Consider the following 16,858-nt stretch of genomic DNA (forward strand, 5'->3'; position numbering starts at 1 on the left):
CCTCCTTGAATGAACACTCCATCCCCTCTTCAATACACTTTTCTTGAATGAACACTCCGCCCCCTCTCTTTAATCCACCCTCCTTGAAAGAACACTCTGCCCCCTCTCTTCAATCCACACTCTCTTCAATTCTCCCTCCATGCATGGACACACCGTTCCTCCTCCCCCCCTTAACCTCCGGTCAGGGTTTGGATAAATAGGTAATAAATCATGTCTGGTTCTATTTGTCTAAACTTTATCAAAGAGCTCACCACTTTTCTTCTCCTTAAACATCTATTTAAATCTGAAAGATTCAGATATTCACTTTTCTTCAAACAAAAAGAGGGATGATCTTAGTCTCTCTACTATCCGTTCCAACAAAAATCCTGATAAGGCGCAAAAAATCAAAAAAAAATCTTATCCATGTGTCTACACAAGCAGATATATTTATGTTTTTGAAATATCAACGGTTTCCGCTATCGGGTTTCAAAGATATAAAGATTTAAAAATTTGAGTTTGAAGCGAGTAATCAGCTTGTTTAACAGATTTCACAACCTCTGCAATCTGCAGTATTTAAATTATTCCTACTTTTCTTTTAGAGCATTATTTTGCTAAACTAAATTTAACCTCTTTTAAATCTACTGATGCAGGAGACAAAATTTGAAATTAGTTTCAGAATTTCGTGGAAACTTTGATGAATAGATGTTATAGTTTTTCTTTAGGGAAGATAATGGAAACCTTGATCAAAAAGGCGCCAAGTTTGAAATCATTAAAATTAATCTGAGTTGTGTGGTGGAGAAGGGATCTAGTTTTCTAATTAAATACTTACAATTATTATATTTCAAAATAATTCTCGGTAATTCAATAATTACTCTGTGAAAAGCCAAATTGTATAGTTTTGCTTTCTGAATAATTCTAAATCCAATATCTTGATTAGATTTAGATATTGCTAAGCGGGAACAAAGGAACTGATCTCTTTCCTCATAGTCTAATTTGAAATACTTTTATCTTTGTACCCTGAGCTGGGAACTTTTGTAATGTTCCGATCGCTTGATCTTACATCCACTGCGGGAACATTTAATTTAAGGATCAATACTTGATTTCTTCATTTCAGTTATTACCGCAGGTTACGATTACCACGGGATATCGAATAAGGATTAAGTTAATCTGTAGGTCTGTAAAAGATAAGAGATTAATGCTTGATCATGATATCCACAATTCAAAAGTGTCGACCTTTGATGTCGTGAATATTTTAATTAATTAATTTTGAATTTTACTAGTTCAAACCACTCCCCCACACCTACCTCTACCAATTAATATTTCATAATATTTTACACTTCAATGTTATTATTTAGATTTTCCAAGTTAATGATTAATTATTAATTATTACCAACATTTAACTTAAAAATGATGTGCGAAGGTATATAAACACTGAACATAAAAGAGCGCCAACTCTTAAATATTTAAAAGCTTTGAATTTCCCGCTCTTGGGTCTAACTAGTCATGGGCGCAACTAGAAAGGGAGCGGGAGGGGTTATCCCCATCGTATGATCTCATGTACCGTACAAAATTCAAGATTACAAATCGTACTTGCTTATATCTGGTTGCGCCAATGTTTATTGTAAATAGGAATATTCGTAAGTAAGGTGAGCAATATATTTAAATTGCGGGAACAAATTTTAAAACTGCTAGTTCAGTATGTTACATAAAAGCACACCTTAATTACTTGTAAAAATGAAAATCATGGGAAAAAATCATGAAAATATGTTTAGGATTTAATTCTACAACAATTTATTTAAAGAAAAAAAGAAGAAATTATTCTAGAAAGCTTGTCTAAGACTCCGCCAAGTTGATATGAATACTTACACCCAATGAGCATGAAAAGGACTGATAAAATCTTTTCGTTTGCAGAGTTTGGTGCCACATTGCCGAACCCGACGCTGGTGAGAGTTGTGAAAACAAAGTACATGCTAGTAACGTAGCGAGACTGAAAAAAAATAAAAATGGCGGTTGGGAGAATATTGTGTAGTTTAAGCTTTTTATCAACTATTGTTGATTTAGTCAGCTGATTCCAAACCAAATATATTTAATATCAAATCACACCCACTCAGCACACAGTTAAGAGAGGTTAGTGAGGTTCGTATGTCAGTCTAAGAGATACGTTTCATGTTTCATATTTATTGTTTTACTCCTGGGGGTTTATAGTGCAGAGAAGAGCAGATTCAGTAAAAAGAAAAAGAAAAAAACTAGACTTATTCAGAGTTAGACTAATTTACATACTTCTAAATATTGATCTTCAAAGTAAAGGCACTAATCATTATGTTTAATTTTTAGACCCATTCTTTTCAGAAATGCACAAAATTCCGAAGAAATATTTCAGGACATTTTTTCCCCTAAAATCTTTAATCTAAAATCTTTGAAGTTAAATCTTTGGAATGGAATGTCATGATGCATTAAGCTGAATTTTAGTGAAAAACAGAAATTAGCAAAATAGAAAAGAATAAACTGCAATAACCAAGATTTTGGCAAAATTCATGTAAAGATGAAGTTAAAATTTCGGAATTGATCTTCATGTCATTAATGAGTTTCTTGGCAGCGCTGAATTGTATCCATTAAGACATTGAAAGCAATTTTAACAGTAGAATCAGGATTTTATCTTTCATCTTTTGATTTTCTCAACTTTTTGTAGGCGTTTAAAGGGAGAGTATGCGAAAAATGAAAGGGAGTATAGACTTACTATTGGTTGTAATATCCGAATGATTTGTTTGAAATTAAATTGATTTTTTCTGAACCGAGTCGTATTGCAACTTTCTAAATTTGTATGGACGGAACGTTCTTCAGTATAAGTCGTTTTTTACAATTTTCTCATTATAGACGCAACAGATAGAAGTAAGATTAGTAGCGATCAAAAGTGAAAAATTTCGCCGTAAGCCAATACTCCCTTCATTTTTCGCGAACACTCCCTTTAAACAAATGATTTTTACCGGGTTTTCTCTTTTTAACAATGCCTATTTTTGAGCAAAATAAAATGTTCCATATAACAAAAACTAAATTTTCTGATTTAAACGTAATTCTTTTATCTAAACGTTTAAAGTTGTAATCTCTGTTTGTCCGATCATAACTCAGAAACCCCTAGACTGATTTGCCTAACATTTTGATTGGGGAACTCGGGAGACACACGGGAAGGTTTTTAGCTTGGTTTTGAGATTCCAAGTTGAGAAGGTCGACTTGAATAGCGAAAATTTAGTTTTCAGGTAAAATGGGATGGGATGGGAATAGCTCTGCCCAATTTACACGGCATGAATAACTTTTAGTAATCTGGGCAGCGCTGGGTTTCCAAGTTATTACATTTATATTATAGTTTAAGTAATTAAGGCTAATAAATTAAAATCTACTTCCGAATTTTTATCGTAAATAATATAACTAAAACCCCAAGTTAAAAAAATTTTGACAAAAAAGATTGATATTTGTTTAATAAAAAAAAATATTTTTCGAACACCATTTGGATTAGTGCCTGTATTTTAAAACCTAATATTCTAAATAAAGCCTAAATAAGTCTATACACAGGGTATTCTAATCCTAATCCTACTCCTACTCCTACTCTGAATCCTGTATTGGAGGTTGGCAAGGATAAAAGTAAAGTACGTGCAGAAGACTTACATCCAACCAACATGAGGATGATAGAAAATATCTTCTCATTGTCAGTGTTTGGTGCAACGTTTCCGAATCCAACAGAAATTAGACCGGTGAAACAAAAGTAGAGGGAAGTACAGTATCTGCTCTGAAAACGGGAAAGTTGGGTTCAATTCTAAATCTCAAGATCTCAGTATATGTTGAATAATCTTGTACTTTATAATCCTTGCTTTATAATCCGAAACTAGGCTTCACACATTTTCACACGAAATTGTGCTTAACCATGTTTTAACTGTCATTTACCGAATAACGGACTAAAAACCCAGATTTTCTTAATCTATTTTAGAAATTCCTTATTCAATGATAATTTTTAGTTTAATCTGAGGAATAGAATAGATTTGGCACAACTGGGCTTATCATTAATAAGCAAGTATAAAGTTTATTAGGAATCCAGCGAAATAAAACTAATTTTTTATCCCAGCAAGTCTTCAGTATTTTAAAATATTAAAGTTTTCTTCTTTCAAAATCTAGACCAGATTATATAAAAAATTATATTAGAAATCCGAGATAAGATTTAAGATTACACCCAGAGCAAACATAAAAAATAAAATGGACAGTGCAGTACAGGTCAAAATATAAAAAAAAAATAGGACTTTTGAGTCACATCAGGATTTTCAATATTTTGGTATATGGGGGTATCTTTTACTCCCGGAGCCCCCCCCCCTCCCGTTCAGCGAGGGTTTGCAAATTGTTTAAACTGCAGAATGCAAAGCTTTTTTCAATTTTTTACATTAACTTGATCTTCAAGAGGTTCAACAAAAATCTGATAAGTTTTAAAAAGCACTGAATTAGATTTGTTTTATCATTCATAAGGTATGTAATATGTATTGTAAACTTGGAAAAGGGATGTCAGCTAATATAGGACAAAGATTACCCTAAACGAATGAAGAATTAGATAGTTTTTATTCTTAAATCTCCTATCAGAGAAAGAACTATAGTTAGTGCAATAGAAAAGAAACTTTTGGTTTAAGCAAACCTTCTTAGCTTTTTATGTAAAGTATATTGTTATAGTATTGTATTGATTATCCTTAAAACCTTGATTAACCAAACCTGGCTCCGGATACAGGATAGAGAAATAATTGGAAGCGATCTCAGTTATAAAATATTATCAAATGGACGGATAAATATAACTCTAATATCCCTCTCTCAAATATAATCTGAGGAGCAGGAGGGAAGAACATAATTCTTGTTCGAAGACCCTTCGTCAAAGGTAATTTTTCAAGGAAATTATAAGAATGGGAAGAGACCTTATAGTTAACCTGCTTTTGTACTTGACTAGACATATATCTAGCTCTAAATTTATTACTAGAAATCTAGAAAAAAAAGAATATTTTTTTTAAAAATTTGTTTTGTTTTGCAATATAATCAGAGCTGAAAACTTTAGTGGATATCGAGATTAATGCTTGATCCTCTCTTTTTCTTAATATCTTGACTAACCTAATCTTGTCCTTGTATCCTGAAAAGTGTATAAAATTCAACCAATCAGAGTCGCTTACAAGTAGCCGATAAATTCAAAATTTTGTGCGCAATTTAAGATTTATAAACAGAAACAGGAGGGCTCTCTGATTTAAAAATACCGGTTTTTGATTTTTCTCTACTAAATTCAAGAAAGAACGGTTTAAGAAGAAAATCAAAAGTGTGTCCATTGGATACTCAGATTAAGTAATCGGTGGCCGAATTTAAAGAATTTGAGCGGCGGTTTAAATTTAAGCCGCGGCTTAAATATGGTTGATTCCACTTAAAATTGTATCAAATGTTTCCAGATTTAAGCCGGCGCTTAATTTAAACTGGGTTTTGGCGGATTTAAACCGCGGCTCAAATTCTTTAAATTCCGTCTCCGGATCAAGGATATCTCATTCTAAAGTTTTCAGCTCAGATCAAATTATGACCAGCAACCCAGAGGGAGAAAACATGTCGACATCAATTGATTTAATCGTTATTGCGTTTATTTTGGAATTTAGAGGCCTTGACAAGCTTACTGTGTTGTACTAGTTGTACTTTTTATAATCTCCGGCTAAAAGGAAATGCAGTTTATTATTCATTTATCCATAAAAAAAGTATGGATGAAAAAATCAATGCATAGATCAAAATGGCAGCGGCCAGTCAACCAGAAAAATGGGATTTGTGTATACCAGTCAGAACCGTACAGTACATAATTAACATGCAATACTGTACAACAATATCTTACAACTCTATCTTGGAAATATTTGTAAACAGTAACAAAAGAATAATCCATACACAAGTTGTAAAAATAAACTAATACAACATTTAAATAAACAAAAATATGGCGGAAACACACTATAAAATCGATTCCATTGAATTCACACGAATATAAATAAATGTGTTGTGTGTTGGGTTGCAACTATATTGTTCCATCAGTGTTTATAAAACAAGAATAGGGGTGTAGGCGAACCTGACTCATCCAGAGGAAGGTATAAACAGAAAATAAAGGAAGGAGGATAAAAGTTGTGTTCAACGGATGAAAAATAAAAAAGTTTTTAATGTCCATGAAAAGTAATAATTAGGGATATGGATCTGAGTTAAACCTACATTTTAATTAAAAAATCTAAAAATCTTATTTTAAGCTCGGTAGCAAGATAGCGGTAAAGCCATTTTGTTTTATTTTTAAAATGATGCAAAGCTAATTTTTCGGGTTTTCTGAATAAGTTGGCAAATTACGGATACGGAAAGCAAATCAACTTGCAGTTGGAAGGAGCATTACAGGCAAACCCAGTTGATTGACAATGATAAGAAAGTTCGAAAGTTCGAAAACAGATTTAAAATTCCTATGATTGAAGTTTTGTTTAGAATTTAGAAACATGGTCTGTTAAAATGGATGTTTTAAATAATTTATACTTTCATAAATGTATGTTTGGGGGTATAGGTAAGGAAATTAAATCTAATTTATTCAGAATTTTGGGTGGAAATGATTCGACTTAAAGTGTTGGTGGAAATTATTAGACTTAAAGGGTGGGTGGAAATTATCAGACTTAAAGGGTGGGTGGAAATTATCAGACTTAAAGGGTGGGTGGAAATTATCAGACTTAAGGAGTGGGTGGAAATTATTAGACTTAAAGGGTGGGTGGAAATTATTAGACTGAAAGGGTGGGTGGAAATTATCAGACTTAAAGGGTGGGTGGAAATTATTAGACTTAAAGGGTGGGTGGAAATTATCAGACTTAAAGAGTGGGTGGAAATTATCAGACTGAAAGGGTGGGTGGAAATTATCAGACTTAAAGGGTGGGTGGAAATTATTAGACTTAAAGGGTGGGTGGAAATTATCAGACTTAAAGGGTGGGTGGAAATTATTAGACTTAAAGGGTGGGTGGAAATTATTAGACTTAAAGGGTGGGTTGAAATTATCAGACTTAAAGGGTGGGTGGAAATTATCAGACTTAAAGGGTGGCTCTCGACATACTTTCAAGTGCATGTTCACAACCATTTATACCTTCATCTCAATAGTTCTGAAACAAATATGGTCGTTTTCTATCTTTATTTTCCTTCTTTGTCTTAACTGCATAAATCCGAAAGTCAATTTTTTTAGAAATCACAGTTAAAAATGATCATACTTGCTCAGACGAAGGTTACTATTGTGAATCGGACCTTTTCACTTTAAATAAAGGGTTGCTTGAAATTATGTCTACAGTGCTTTTTTTTTGAAATTTTATGTTGTTTGTGCTAAAAGATTAGAAAATCTGGCAAATAGAACTTCATGAATTATTTTGAGATTAAAAACTGAATTTTTGGGATAAATTAGTTTTAACCAGAAGATGAGTCGGGTCGCCTGTAAACAGTGTTCAGATGAGAAAATGAAACATTTTGAAGTATTGTGAAGGGTGACACTCAGACACAAGAAACAGAAACTTACATCCCAGCAGCATAATCACGATAGTGTACAGCTTTTCCGCCTCCGTGTTGGGCGCAACATTGCCAAACCCAACAGATATTAGTCCAGTGAAACAAAAGTAGAGTGCAGTACAATAACGGGACTGAAAATTTAAATTTAGACCAGGCCTTGAAACTGTGAACTCAGCATTTTCACGAGTTATAAATTGAAATTTAATCAAATTGAAGTGGTCTTGAATATCTGCAGTTTCAACTTTTATTTTGTGAAAACATTATTCGGAGCACTGAACCTAAGTTCTCCATGGTAAACATGGATATAGCAAATATGATATCAAAGATCCTATCATATATATCATATCATGTATTTATAAAACCAAAACATGTTGGTTATTGCTGTACCGTATATAGGTGCCGTATTTACGATGGTACTGTCCTGTACGGTGGTACCGTATAGCTGTACAATACGGCTATAATGTGCGCCTGCACGTTTCTGTACAGCTGTATTGTACTGTACTGTACTGTAGAACTGTACGACACTGCACATATTCTATTCTTCTTTACAATGATTATATAATTCTTAAGTTCAGTTAGTTTTTATTATTTTTGTTTAAAAACCGTAGAATCTCAAAAATGGCAACATGCTCAAACGTCCAAATGCAACTATTTTCGAATCATGTGTTCAATATGAATTAATTAAAGTTAAAAATTCGGAAATACCAATTGTGTTGTAATAATCATTTTTAGGAAAGCAATTTGTACATTATTGCATAGTATCCAAAATATTTAATCAAGCTTGGACCGGAAATATTTGTTCAACACATTAGTTGGTTACTGTTCACTACAGGCAATAGCTCACAATTTTCAATTTTTTGCATTACAATTCTAGAGAAGAAAACTTTCATGAAAAGATTTTCAGTGTAAACTTTTGATGTCAGTCGGGATTACATAAAATTGTGGTATTTCCGAATTAGAAAAACTTTACTCAATGAAATCCCAATTTCTTTTTTCGAACTTTACATTTACAAAGGAATCAATTCTTTGCCACAAACTCAAATTTTCTAATTCCTATATCTGAATAACCTGATCATGTAGACCTTTGATATTTCAAACGTAGATTGTTTGATCTTACGGAATTAATATCGAAGGTTTACGGCATTGAGTTGCAAAGATATAGGAGATTAAAAATCAGAGTTTTTGGCAAAGACTCAATTCATTTTAAATTTCCTGAATCAAATTCTATGATAAAGAAGGAAAAATAAAACTAACCTTAATTGAAGGCCCGCCAGTATTGTTAGCCATATAAGGTTGATCTGTAGCGTTGGCTAAGCTAGCAAGCCAGCCTATGTGTGCTTTAGGCCCTGACCGCTCTGCATACCCAATAGCATACCAAATACAGGCAAGCCAATGGGCCACAAGCGCGAATGCCGCCATTAACAAAATTAAAACAGCAGCGCCATATTCAGAGTATCTATCTATCTTCCGGGCAACCCTAACCAGTCTGAGGAGCCGGGCAGTTTTCAACAAACCAATGAGAGTGGTCGTCTGAAATATAAATATGTAAATATTTTCAAATACAAAACGCTAATGTATTAATGTTTATAAGCGAAATTGTTAAAATTGAGTAACTTTCTTTCTAAACGCAATGATTTCCAAAACTTATTCCTTGATGTTATTGAAAATAGTAAATTTCTCTGGTTTTTCCTAAAAATCTGTATAATTCTGATGCTACTCTAGCTTGAGTGAGAAAATTGAAGCAGAAAAAAATACAAATTACATACTGACTGACCAATTCTAATCTAGATGAATCATAAGGATTGGTGGGGCTTTGGGACGGACTAATAGGACTAGTAAACTACAGGGCTGATGTTGCAGAGAATAAAAGAGGGGTTGACAAGTAATGGGGTATTTAAAAACAACTAATAATTTTAAGATTTCAGAAGGAATATCTTTAAATATGAAATTAAAGAGTATGTTCCCTAAAAATAAAAGGGTTCGGGTGAATTATGATTGAATTATGGATTGTTGATTGGTACTGATTTTTTCCAGTCCAATGTTTTATATAAAGCGTGCTCCTCAGTGCCCGAAAACCAGTTTATCTCTGTCAGAGCTTCCTTGAGCTGTGCATACAGCAGACTGTAAATAGTAAATACGAACATTTTCGGCGTCCGTGGAGAATGATGAGGATCAAAATATTTTTACATTTTCTTATTTATTTAATTTTACCCCTTCTTAATTTTTGCGAACACTCCCTTTAAAAAGTGAATCTTTCTTTTCTTTTGAGTAATTTTGAGTAAAATGGAAATTAATGATTAGATCAAAAGTATTCGTTTTTATATTTTGAAAAAAGTTGATTATATCTGAATAACCTGATCATGTAGACCTTTGATATTTCAAACGTAGATTGTTTGATCTTACGGAATTAATATCGAAGGTTTACGGCATTGAGTATTTTGAGTAAAATGGAAATTAATGATTAGATCAAAAGTATTCGTTTTTATATTTTGAAAAAAGTTGATATATTGAAGCATGCAAGGTTGCAGTTAATTCTTATCCAATGAAATATAAAGGTTAGGATGAAGAGTATAAACATGCAAACTGGAAAGTTGGAGAGAAACCTGAACCCCTTAAAAAATCCCATTATATTAAGCATCACTGATACAGATTGTAAAAATATGAACACAAACTATGAAACACAATTTTTCGCTTTAGTCAAATGCCTTTCTCAAGTCTAAAATCATACCGAAGAAAATTCCAAGATATATATTTCATGTGTAAAGTGGGTCTTATCTCAGACCCTTTTAAACTTGAAGTGGTCAAGATAATTCAAAATATTATTATCAAAGCAGATTTTTAGTTCAATCCCGACAGGATTTTCAACTGATAAAGAGAAATAGTAAACTGTTAAGATTTATTAAACAGTAAACTTTTTTGAGGACATTTTGGTGAGATTAAACATAGAATTTACGAAAACATGAATTGAAGAAGACAATTTTTATTAGATTCCAATATTGATGCAGATTAAAGATTGACATAGCTCATGCTTTCTTCGACTCTCTTTAATATTCAGGTCATTTAATTTTTTTTTTAACCTTAACTATGAATTTTAGTGAGTAAAAAGGGAAAAAATGAATTATTTCGACAACTTTTTAAGCTTAGGTTTCATTTTCAAGTTTGTTTCATCACTAAGCTATTAAAAAGTTGTCGAGATAAAAGACTAGATTTCTAAGATATTTAGATTAAATAAAACTTAAAAATGTACTTGAGTAAATAAGAGTCCTCGAGCTTATCGGTAGACTAACCGAGTTTCTGGAACTAACCAGCTTAAAGAAATAATTAGTTGCCTTAAGATTTAAATTTTTAACCCTCATATCTGTGTAACCTTATTTTGAAGTCCTTTTACTTTTTAAACTTTTTTGTCATATTTTTATTTCAAAGATTTAAACCATCAGTTTACAGAGATATAGGAATTAAAAAATTGAAACAAGTAATCAGTTTCTTTATCAAGAACATTATTTTTTAAAACTTAGAATAAAGTTGAATATCTGAGTAATCTAAGGTTGTGGGGTACTTAGTACTGAGTAAAGGATATGCATGCACTATTCCCTTATAATAATACCACCTGCTTGATTGCAGCAATAAATTATAATATTTATATTCAAGGTTTAGGTTTCAAATACTTTGTAAACAAAATATACTTCAGGACGGAGAGGTTTGCAGTCGTTGGTTTACATAAGTTAGGTTCATATCAAATGACAGATCAGAAAATGTTTGGGAAACCAAAAAATACCAGATAATACCATTTATATACCAGATATAGTCTATCAGCACAAACCAGAGTATTTCAAAATATTAGAGTTTACACATATACCAGAATATATTTGAATATATACCAGAATATATTTGAATTTATACCAGAATATATTTGAATATATACCAGAATATATTTGAATATATACCGTGATATATTTGAATATATACCAGAATATATTTGAATATATATTTAATTCGAATTTATACAGAATTAATTCGAATTTATACCAGAGCTTTGAATAAAATAATAGATAGAAGTGGTTGAACTAGCTACGGATAGTTGACCTGCATCTAATAGTTCAATAGAGAAGTATTTCAACATTCCAAACCTAGTTCAAGTACTTCTCTGTATTTATTAAATCCAACCTTACTTAGAGTACACCAGATGTTAGGACATAACACAGATTTAATCAAGATAGGAATATGAATACCTGTATTAAGAAATATAGATTTTTGCAATGTACATCATACTTCGTACAATTAAAGTACCAATGTTTATTTTGCTAGTAACTATGTTAGTTAGAAAATATAATATTGAACTAGAATAGAGATCAAAACTGTTTGTTTTAAATCCTAACTTCTGAATGTTTGAGCTTCGCAACATCTGGACCTCTCTTTGGTCGAAACGCTCTTACAATGATGAAGAATGGGACGCATCGCATTATAGAAATGTAAAATAAACGATTTAGATTAAACTTCTGACGGAGAAGAGATGCATACAAAAGTTTTGATCTCTAGCTGCAAACTGTTTTTCCCTGAGTTCCGGTAGTAAGTCTAACAGTGCAAAGGTTTAGAAAACATAGAAAACAAACTAAATGAAAGTGATGGGTTGTATGTATACATATTCATATTTTTGCTTAATTTTTGTCAACTATACACACCAGGGAACCCCTCAATCTTTATTTACAAAAACCGAGAAAGAATTTAAACAAACTAATTTTTTTCTTAGTTTTCAATATTTATACAGAAAACAAAGAAATGGGATTTCTTGGTGTACATTATTCCTTGATCTAAATAGAGATGATATTTTTAGTTTTAGAGAATTCACCCGTCACTAATCATTTGAACATTTTCTAATGCAAGCCACAAACTATACCTTTCAATTTCTAAACTTATTTTTGTCCAATAAAATCTTGAGAAGAAGGTATAATTTGGAATTAAACATGTCAGAACCAGCTAGCTCACAAACAGATTAGATTCACTTGGAACCAGCTAGATTACAAACAGATTGTGTTCACTTGGAACCAGCTAGCTTACAAACAGATTGGGTTCACTTGGAACAGTAAATTCGAAAAAAGGATCCAAATGTAAGTAATTGATGGGTTTGAGAGAGAGGAAAATATTTTCAGGAAAACTAGGATTTATGTAGAATAATCTCAGGAAGACCAGAACAAAATGGAAGGTTATGAAAACTAGGGTTGGAACCAACATATTGAAAGGATTTAGAGTGGAATATTGGGATTATAAGAAGAAGAAAACATTGGAAAATTGAAATAGAGGAAATAAAGTAGAGGAATAGTGGAATAACGAAAATACGGAAAAAAACAATAGTGGAGTAAATAATAGTGGAGTAAAGGAATATTGAAATAGATGAAGTTAAGTAGAGAAGGGGGAGGGACTAACCTCATCAGTATCTGAGCCGAAAAGTAGAAGATCGAATGGTATTGCTGCGACAAGATCAATCACAAACCAGCCTCTGTAAGTATCATTAGTAAATTAGTAAATTAGTTTTGTCTTTATGTATGTTCATAACAGGTTACAGAGTTTTATACATACATATCTCTCCATTTGAGTTTTATATAACATGTATGTATATTGTAACATGTAATGGGCGTTTCTTAAATTTCAACTTTTGTGTTTTTATGTTGAAGTTTGTGTTTATTTATGCTGAAATATTTATGTATTTATGTACGGTAGTGTACAATCCTAAATTAACAATAATAACACTGTACAATGTATAAGTTTAACCTGAAGTAATGGACGGCAATCTTTGAAGGCTGACTAACAACTTCATCCTGGACTCATCAGATTATATTTAAACATTTCAAATTAATACTTAAACGCTTTAAAGTTCATCCAAACCCTCCTCAACCAAATTCCATCTAACCTTAAATAATCCAATCCTATCCCATCCAACCCAATCAAATCCAACCATATCCCATTCAACCCTATCCTATACAACCCTATCCCATTCAACACTATCCCATCCAACCATATTCCAACCATATCCCATCCAACCCTATCCTATCCAACCCTATCCCATTCAACCCAATCAAATCCAACCATATCCCATTCAACCCTATCCTATCCAACCCTATCCCATTCAACACTATCCCCCATCCAACCATATCCCATCCAACCATATCCCATCCAACCATATCCCATCCAACCCCATCTCATCAAAACCTATCCCATCCAACCCTATCCTTTCCAACCCTATCCCATCAAACCCTATCCCATCCAACCCTATCCCATCCAGCCCTATCTTATCCAACCCTATCCCACCCAACGCTACCTCACACAATACTACAGTTTATCCCCCTGTATCCTCCATTAAAGAAAATGTATATCCTGGATATCGACTGCTATATATCCTTCAACCTTGATTATGTTTACCATGTGAGCCAGGATTCTACCAAAACGAGGAGCAACAAACACAAAGGGAGGGACAGGGTGGTTTATAAAAAAAGTTGAAAGATAGTTTTCTAAAAATGTGAAATATAGTTTTAGAGCATATAATTTATGCAAGAGCTATTTTTTTGAAAAATAAAGCTAAATTTTGAGGTCTTTGGTATCTTCTAAAAAATATTCCATCTGAGTTTGCAATGCATAACAAGTTTTTGTTATCAGAACCTAACTCCTTCATATCGTGTCTAAACCTTGCTTGCAATGTTTAAGTTTTAAAAACGGTTTATTTCATGTCTAAACATAAAAATACCGCAACAAGATTTAATTTCACATACAAAGATGATGGTTTTATAATTCAATAATATGAGACCATTAGTTCCAAATGTTTTGGCACTTGCAGAATGAAATCAGCGCTTACTAGCGTGAAATTTATTATATTTTATGGAGAAATTTTTGCATGTTGAAAATAAAATAAAAATTCAACATAGTCACGCGAAAATAAATAGATCCTATTATGTTCGGACCTGCATTTTGAAATAAGCTCTAATAAATTACAATGAATCTTTTTATATTTGCTTATACATACATACAAGGTGAGTCAAAAAAAAGTGTGATTATCAGCGTTTTGTGCAAAATTGTACTTTTTTGTGCAACTCTCCCGTAAGTTATTTTTTCAATATTTTTTGGATTTTTTTTTTGGTACTCCAATGGTTAAAAAAAAAATTTTCAATCTAAAGTTCAGAAAAGCAAAATGTGTATATATTTTATTTCTATCAAATTCTAAAATTTTGTAAATATCGAATAACAGAATCACAGAAAATTTGCAAAATTGTTATATGAAAATTCGCAATTTTCAGTCCTGGTCTAATTTTTAAGGAAAAGTTGGCTCCTCAGATTTCAACTGAACAGCGTATATTTTTAGAACTTTAGAATATACTAAGAAGAAAATAAACTAGAGAAAATAAAGAACTTGAAAATTAGAACAGAACTGAAAATTGCGAATTTTCTTATTACAATTTTGTAAACTTTCTGTGATTCTTAGTTTCAATCTTTATAAAAGTCTAGAATTTGATAGAAATAATATATATACTCATTTTAGCTTTTCTGAAATTTTGATTTTGAGAGTTAAAAGTTTCGTGGATTTTTTTACCATTGAGTACCAAAAAAAAATTTTTTTTAATTTTTAATTAAAATATCAGACAGGAGAGTCGCACAAAAAAAGTATAAAATTTTGCATCAGACGGGCTAATCACACTTTTTTTTGAGGGAAAATTGTGTTTGAATGTCAAGGCTGACTACATTTTAAACCTGAACATCTGAACCACTGCAGCAATACTAGGTAATCAACTGAAATGAAAGCAAGAAAAATATCTGGACAAATAACGTATATTCAAAGTAATGAGTCGGGAGATACACAAGATCTGCGGGGAAATTAAGAAATAAGAAAAATTCGTCTCTTTATAATAGAAAATATCACGTTTCCTTAATTTTTTATTTTGATGAGAATGATGTTTACAATATTTGTTTTTTAATGTTTTTCCTTCTTCTCTAACCTACTTTATCTCAAAGTCTTTTTTAGCTTTAAAATATCTGAGAATTTGTCTCTTTTTCAATTAAATATGAAATAAGTGTGAGCTGAAATGATGCAGTAGGAAAACTTAACTTTTTTTGAGATGATTTAAGTCTATTTTATGCACTTCCCACTCCAACTAAATCTAGTATCTTTAGTTAACAAGTGAAAAAAAAACTAAAAAAGAAAAATTAAAATTTTTGAAAATAAAGAAAATAAAAAAGTTTAAATATTTTTCCTGATCGTTGACGTAGGTGGTTCGGAAGTTGATGAGAATATCAATGATAAACATAATATCAACTAAAACAGAAACATATCTTACAGAACATTTTCTCTGTGGATACATTGTAAAACAAAAACAAAACAAGTTCGCGGATTTTATAAAAAAAAATTTTGACTCTCAAAATTTAGTAGAAATAGAACTTTGCTGAGGCTAATTTTTTAAATTTTGAACATCTATAAACCTTCTTTGGGGACATGTTAAGTCCCACACAAAATTTGGGCCCTCATCGGTTTAGCGATTTTGACATTTATTGGATACAAACAGACAGACAACGAAACAGAAAAGCAAAGTATATATACATAGATTAGATTAATGATGAACAAATATCAACCATGAGAGGAATACAGTGGGATCCATAAAGCTGTGAAAAAGGGAGATGACATTTACGCACTTTTTTGTATTTGAAGCCAATAACTATACCACTAGCTTTCAAATCAACGTATTAAGTGAAATGGGTCTTTTTACGCTTGCTGTGCTGCATTTTTATAGAATTATTTAAAATCAATATATTTTAGACCAAGGATGAATATAATATCAGAAGATTATCTTTAAAGCGAATGAACAAAACGTAATTTGACTTTTCAAAGTTTGTATTTTCTTATAAAGTATAAAATTTGAATATATTTGAAGAACATTATGATAGGAAAGGTTGGTTTAAGATTTATTCATCCGTTTATAGTTGTAACAGGGTTTTCTTTCCTTCCCACTAATGTTTAAAAATAAAGTTTGTGACAAAATTATAATATAATTGATAAATTGTTATTTTTAAACGTCAAGTAAAGAATTAAAATTAATTGTCATTCCGTTATTTTTCACCGAATATTTTAGAAGGTTTAGAACTTTATTTTTCCAATATTAAGAAATGCATACACATATAATATTATACTATAGTGCGTATTGGTATCCTATATATTTGCTGCAAAAGGGTGTACATGTACGGATTTAACCTTGAACTGAATCCGTAACAAAGAAAACAAAGATATAAAACAAGGTTAGGGTTGATTCTCCGGAGAAGAAGAGGGAAAAAACTTCGGGGGGGGGGGGGGGGG

The 16,858-nt window shown here is 31.7% G+C and overlaps 1 protein-coding gene across 5 annotated transcripts in view; it reads right to left on the reverse strand.

Annotated features, from left to right (window-relative positions):
* The window catches only part of LOC111704825 (potassium voltage-gated channel unc-103), a 62,275-nt gene that overhangs the window by 25,112 nt on the left and 20,305 nt on the right, over positions 1 to 16,858 (reverse strand). For 2 of the 5 annotated variants that reach the window (XM_023477183.1, XM_023477179.1), the window contains 5 exons: positions 15,765 to 15,826; positions 13,297 to 13,343; positions 12,952 to 13,024; positions 8,785 to 9,063; positions 3,640 to 3,760 (listed from right to left, as the gene is read on the reverse strand). In XM_023477183.1, the coding sequence (XP_023332951.1) occupies positions 3,640 to 3,760; positions 8,785 to 9,063; positions 12,952 to 13,024; positions 13,297 to 13,343; positions 15,765 to 15,826 (582 nt within the window). Of the gene's footprint in view, positions 1 to 3,639; positions 3,761 to 7,540; positions 7,662 to 8,784; positions 9,064 to 12,951; positions 13,025 to 13,296; positions 13,344 to 15,764; positions 15,827 to 16,858 lie in introns of all 5 variants that reach the window. The other 3 variants (XM_023477182.1, XM_023477181.1, XM_023477180.1) reach the window with 3 other exon arrangements.

This window comes from Eurytemora carolleeae, unplaced genomic scaffold (genome assembly GCF_000591075.1).
Source record: "Eurytemora carolleeae unplaced genomic scaffold, Eaff_2.0 scaffold509, whole genome shotgun sequence".
In the NCBI taxonomy this organism is placed as follows: Eukaryota; Metazoa; Arthropoda; class Copepoda; order Calanoida; family Temoridae; genus Eurytemora; species Eurytemora carolleeae.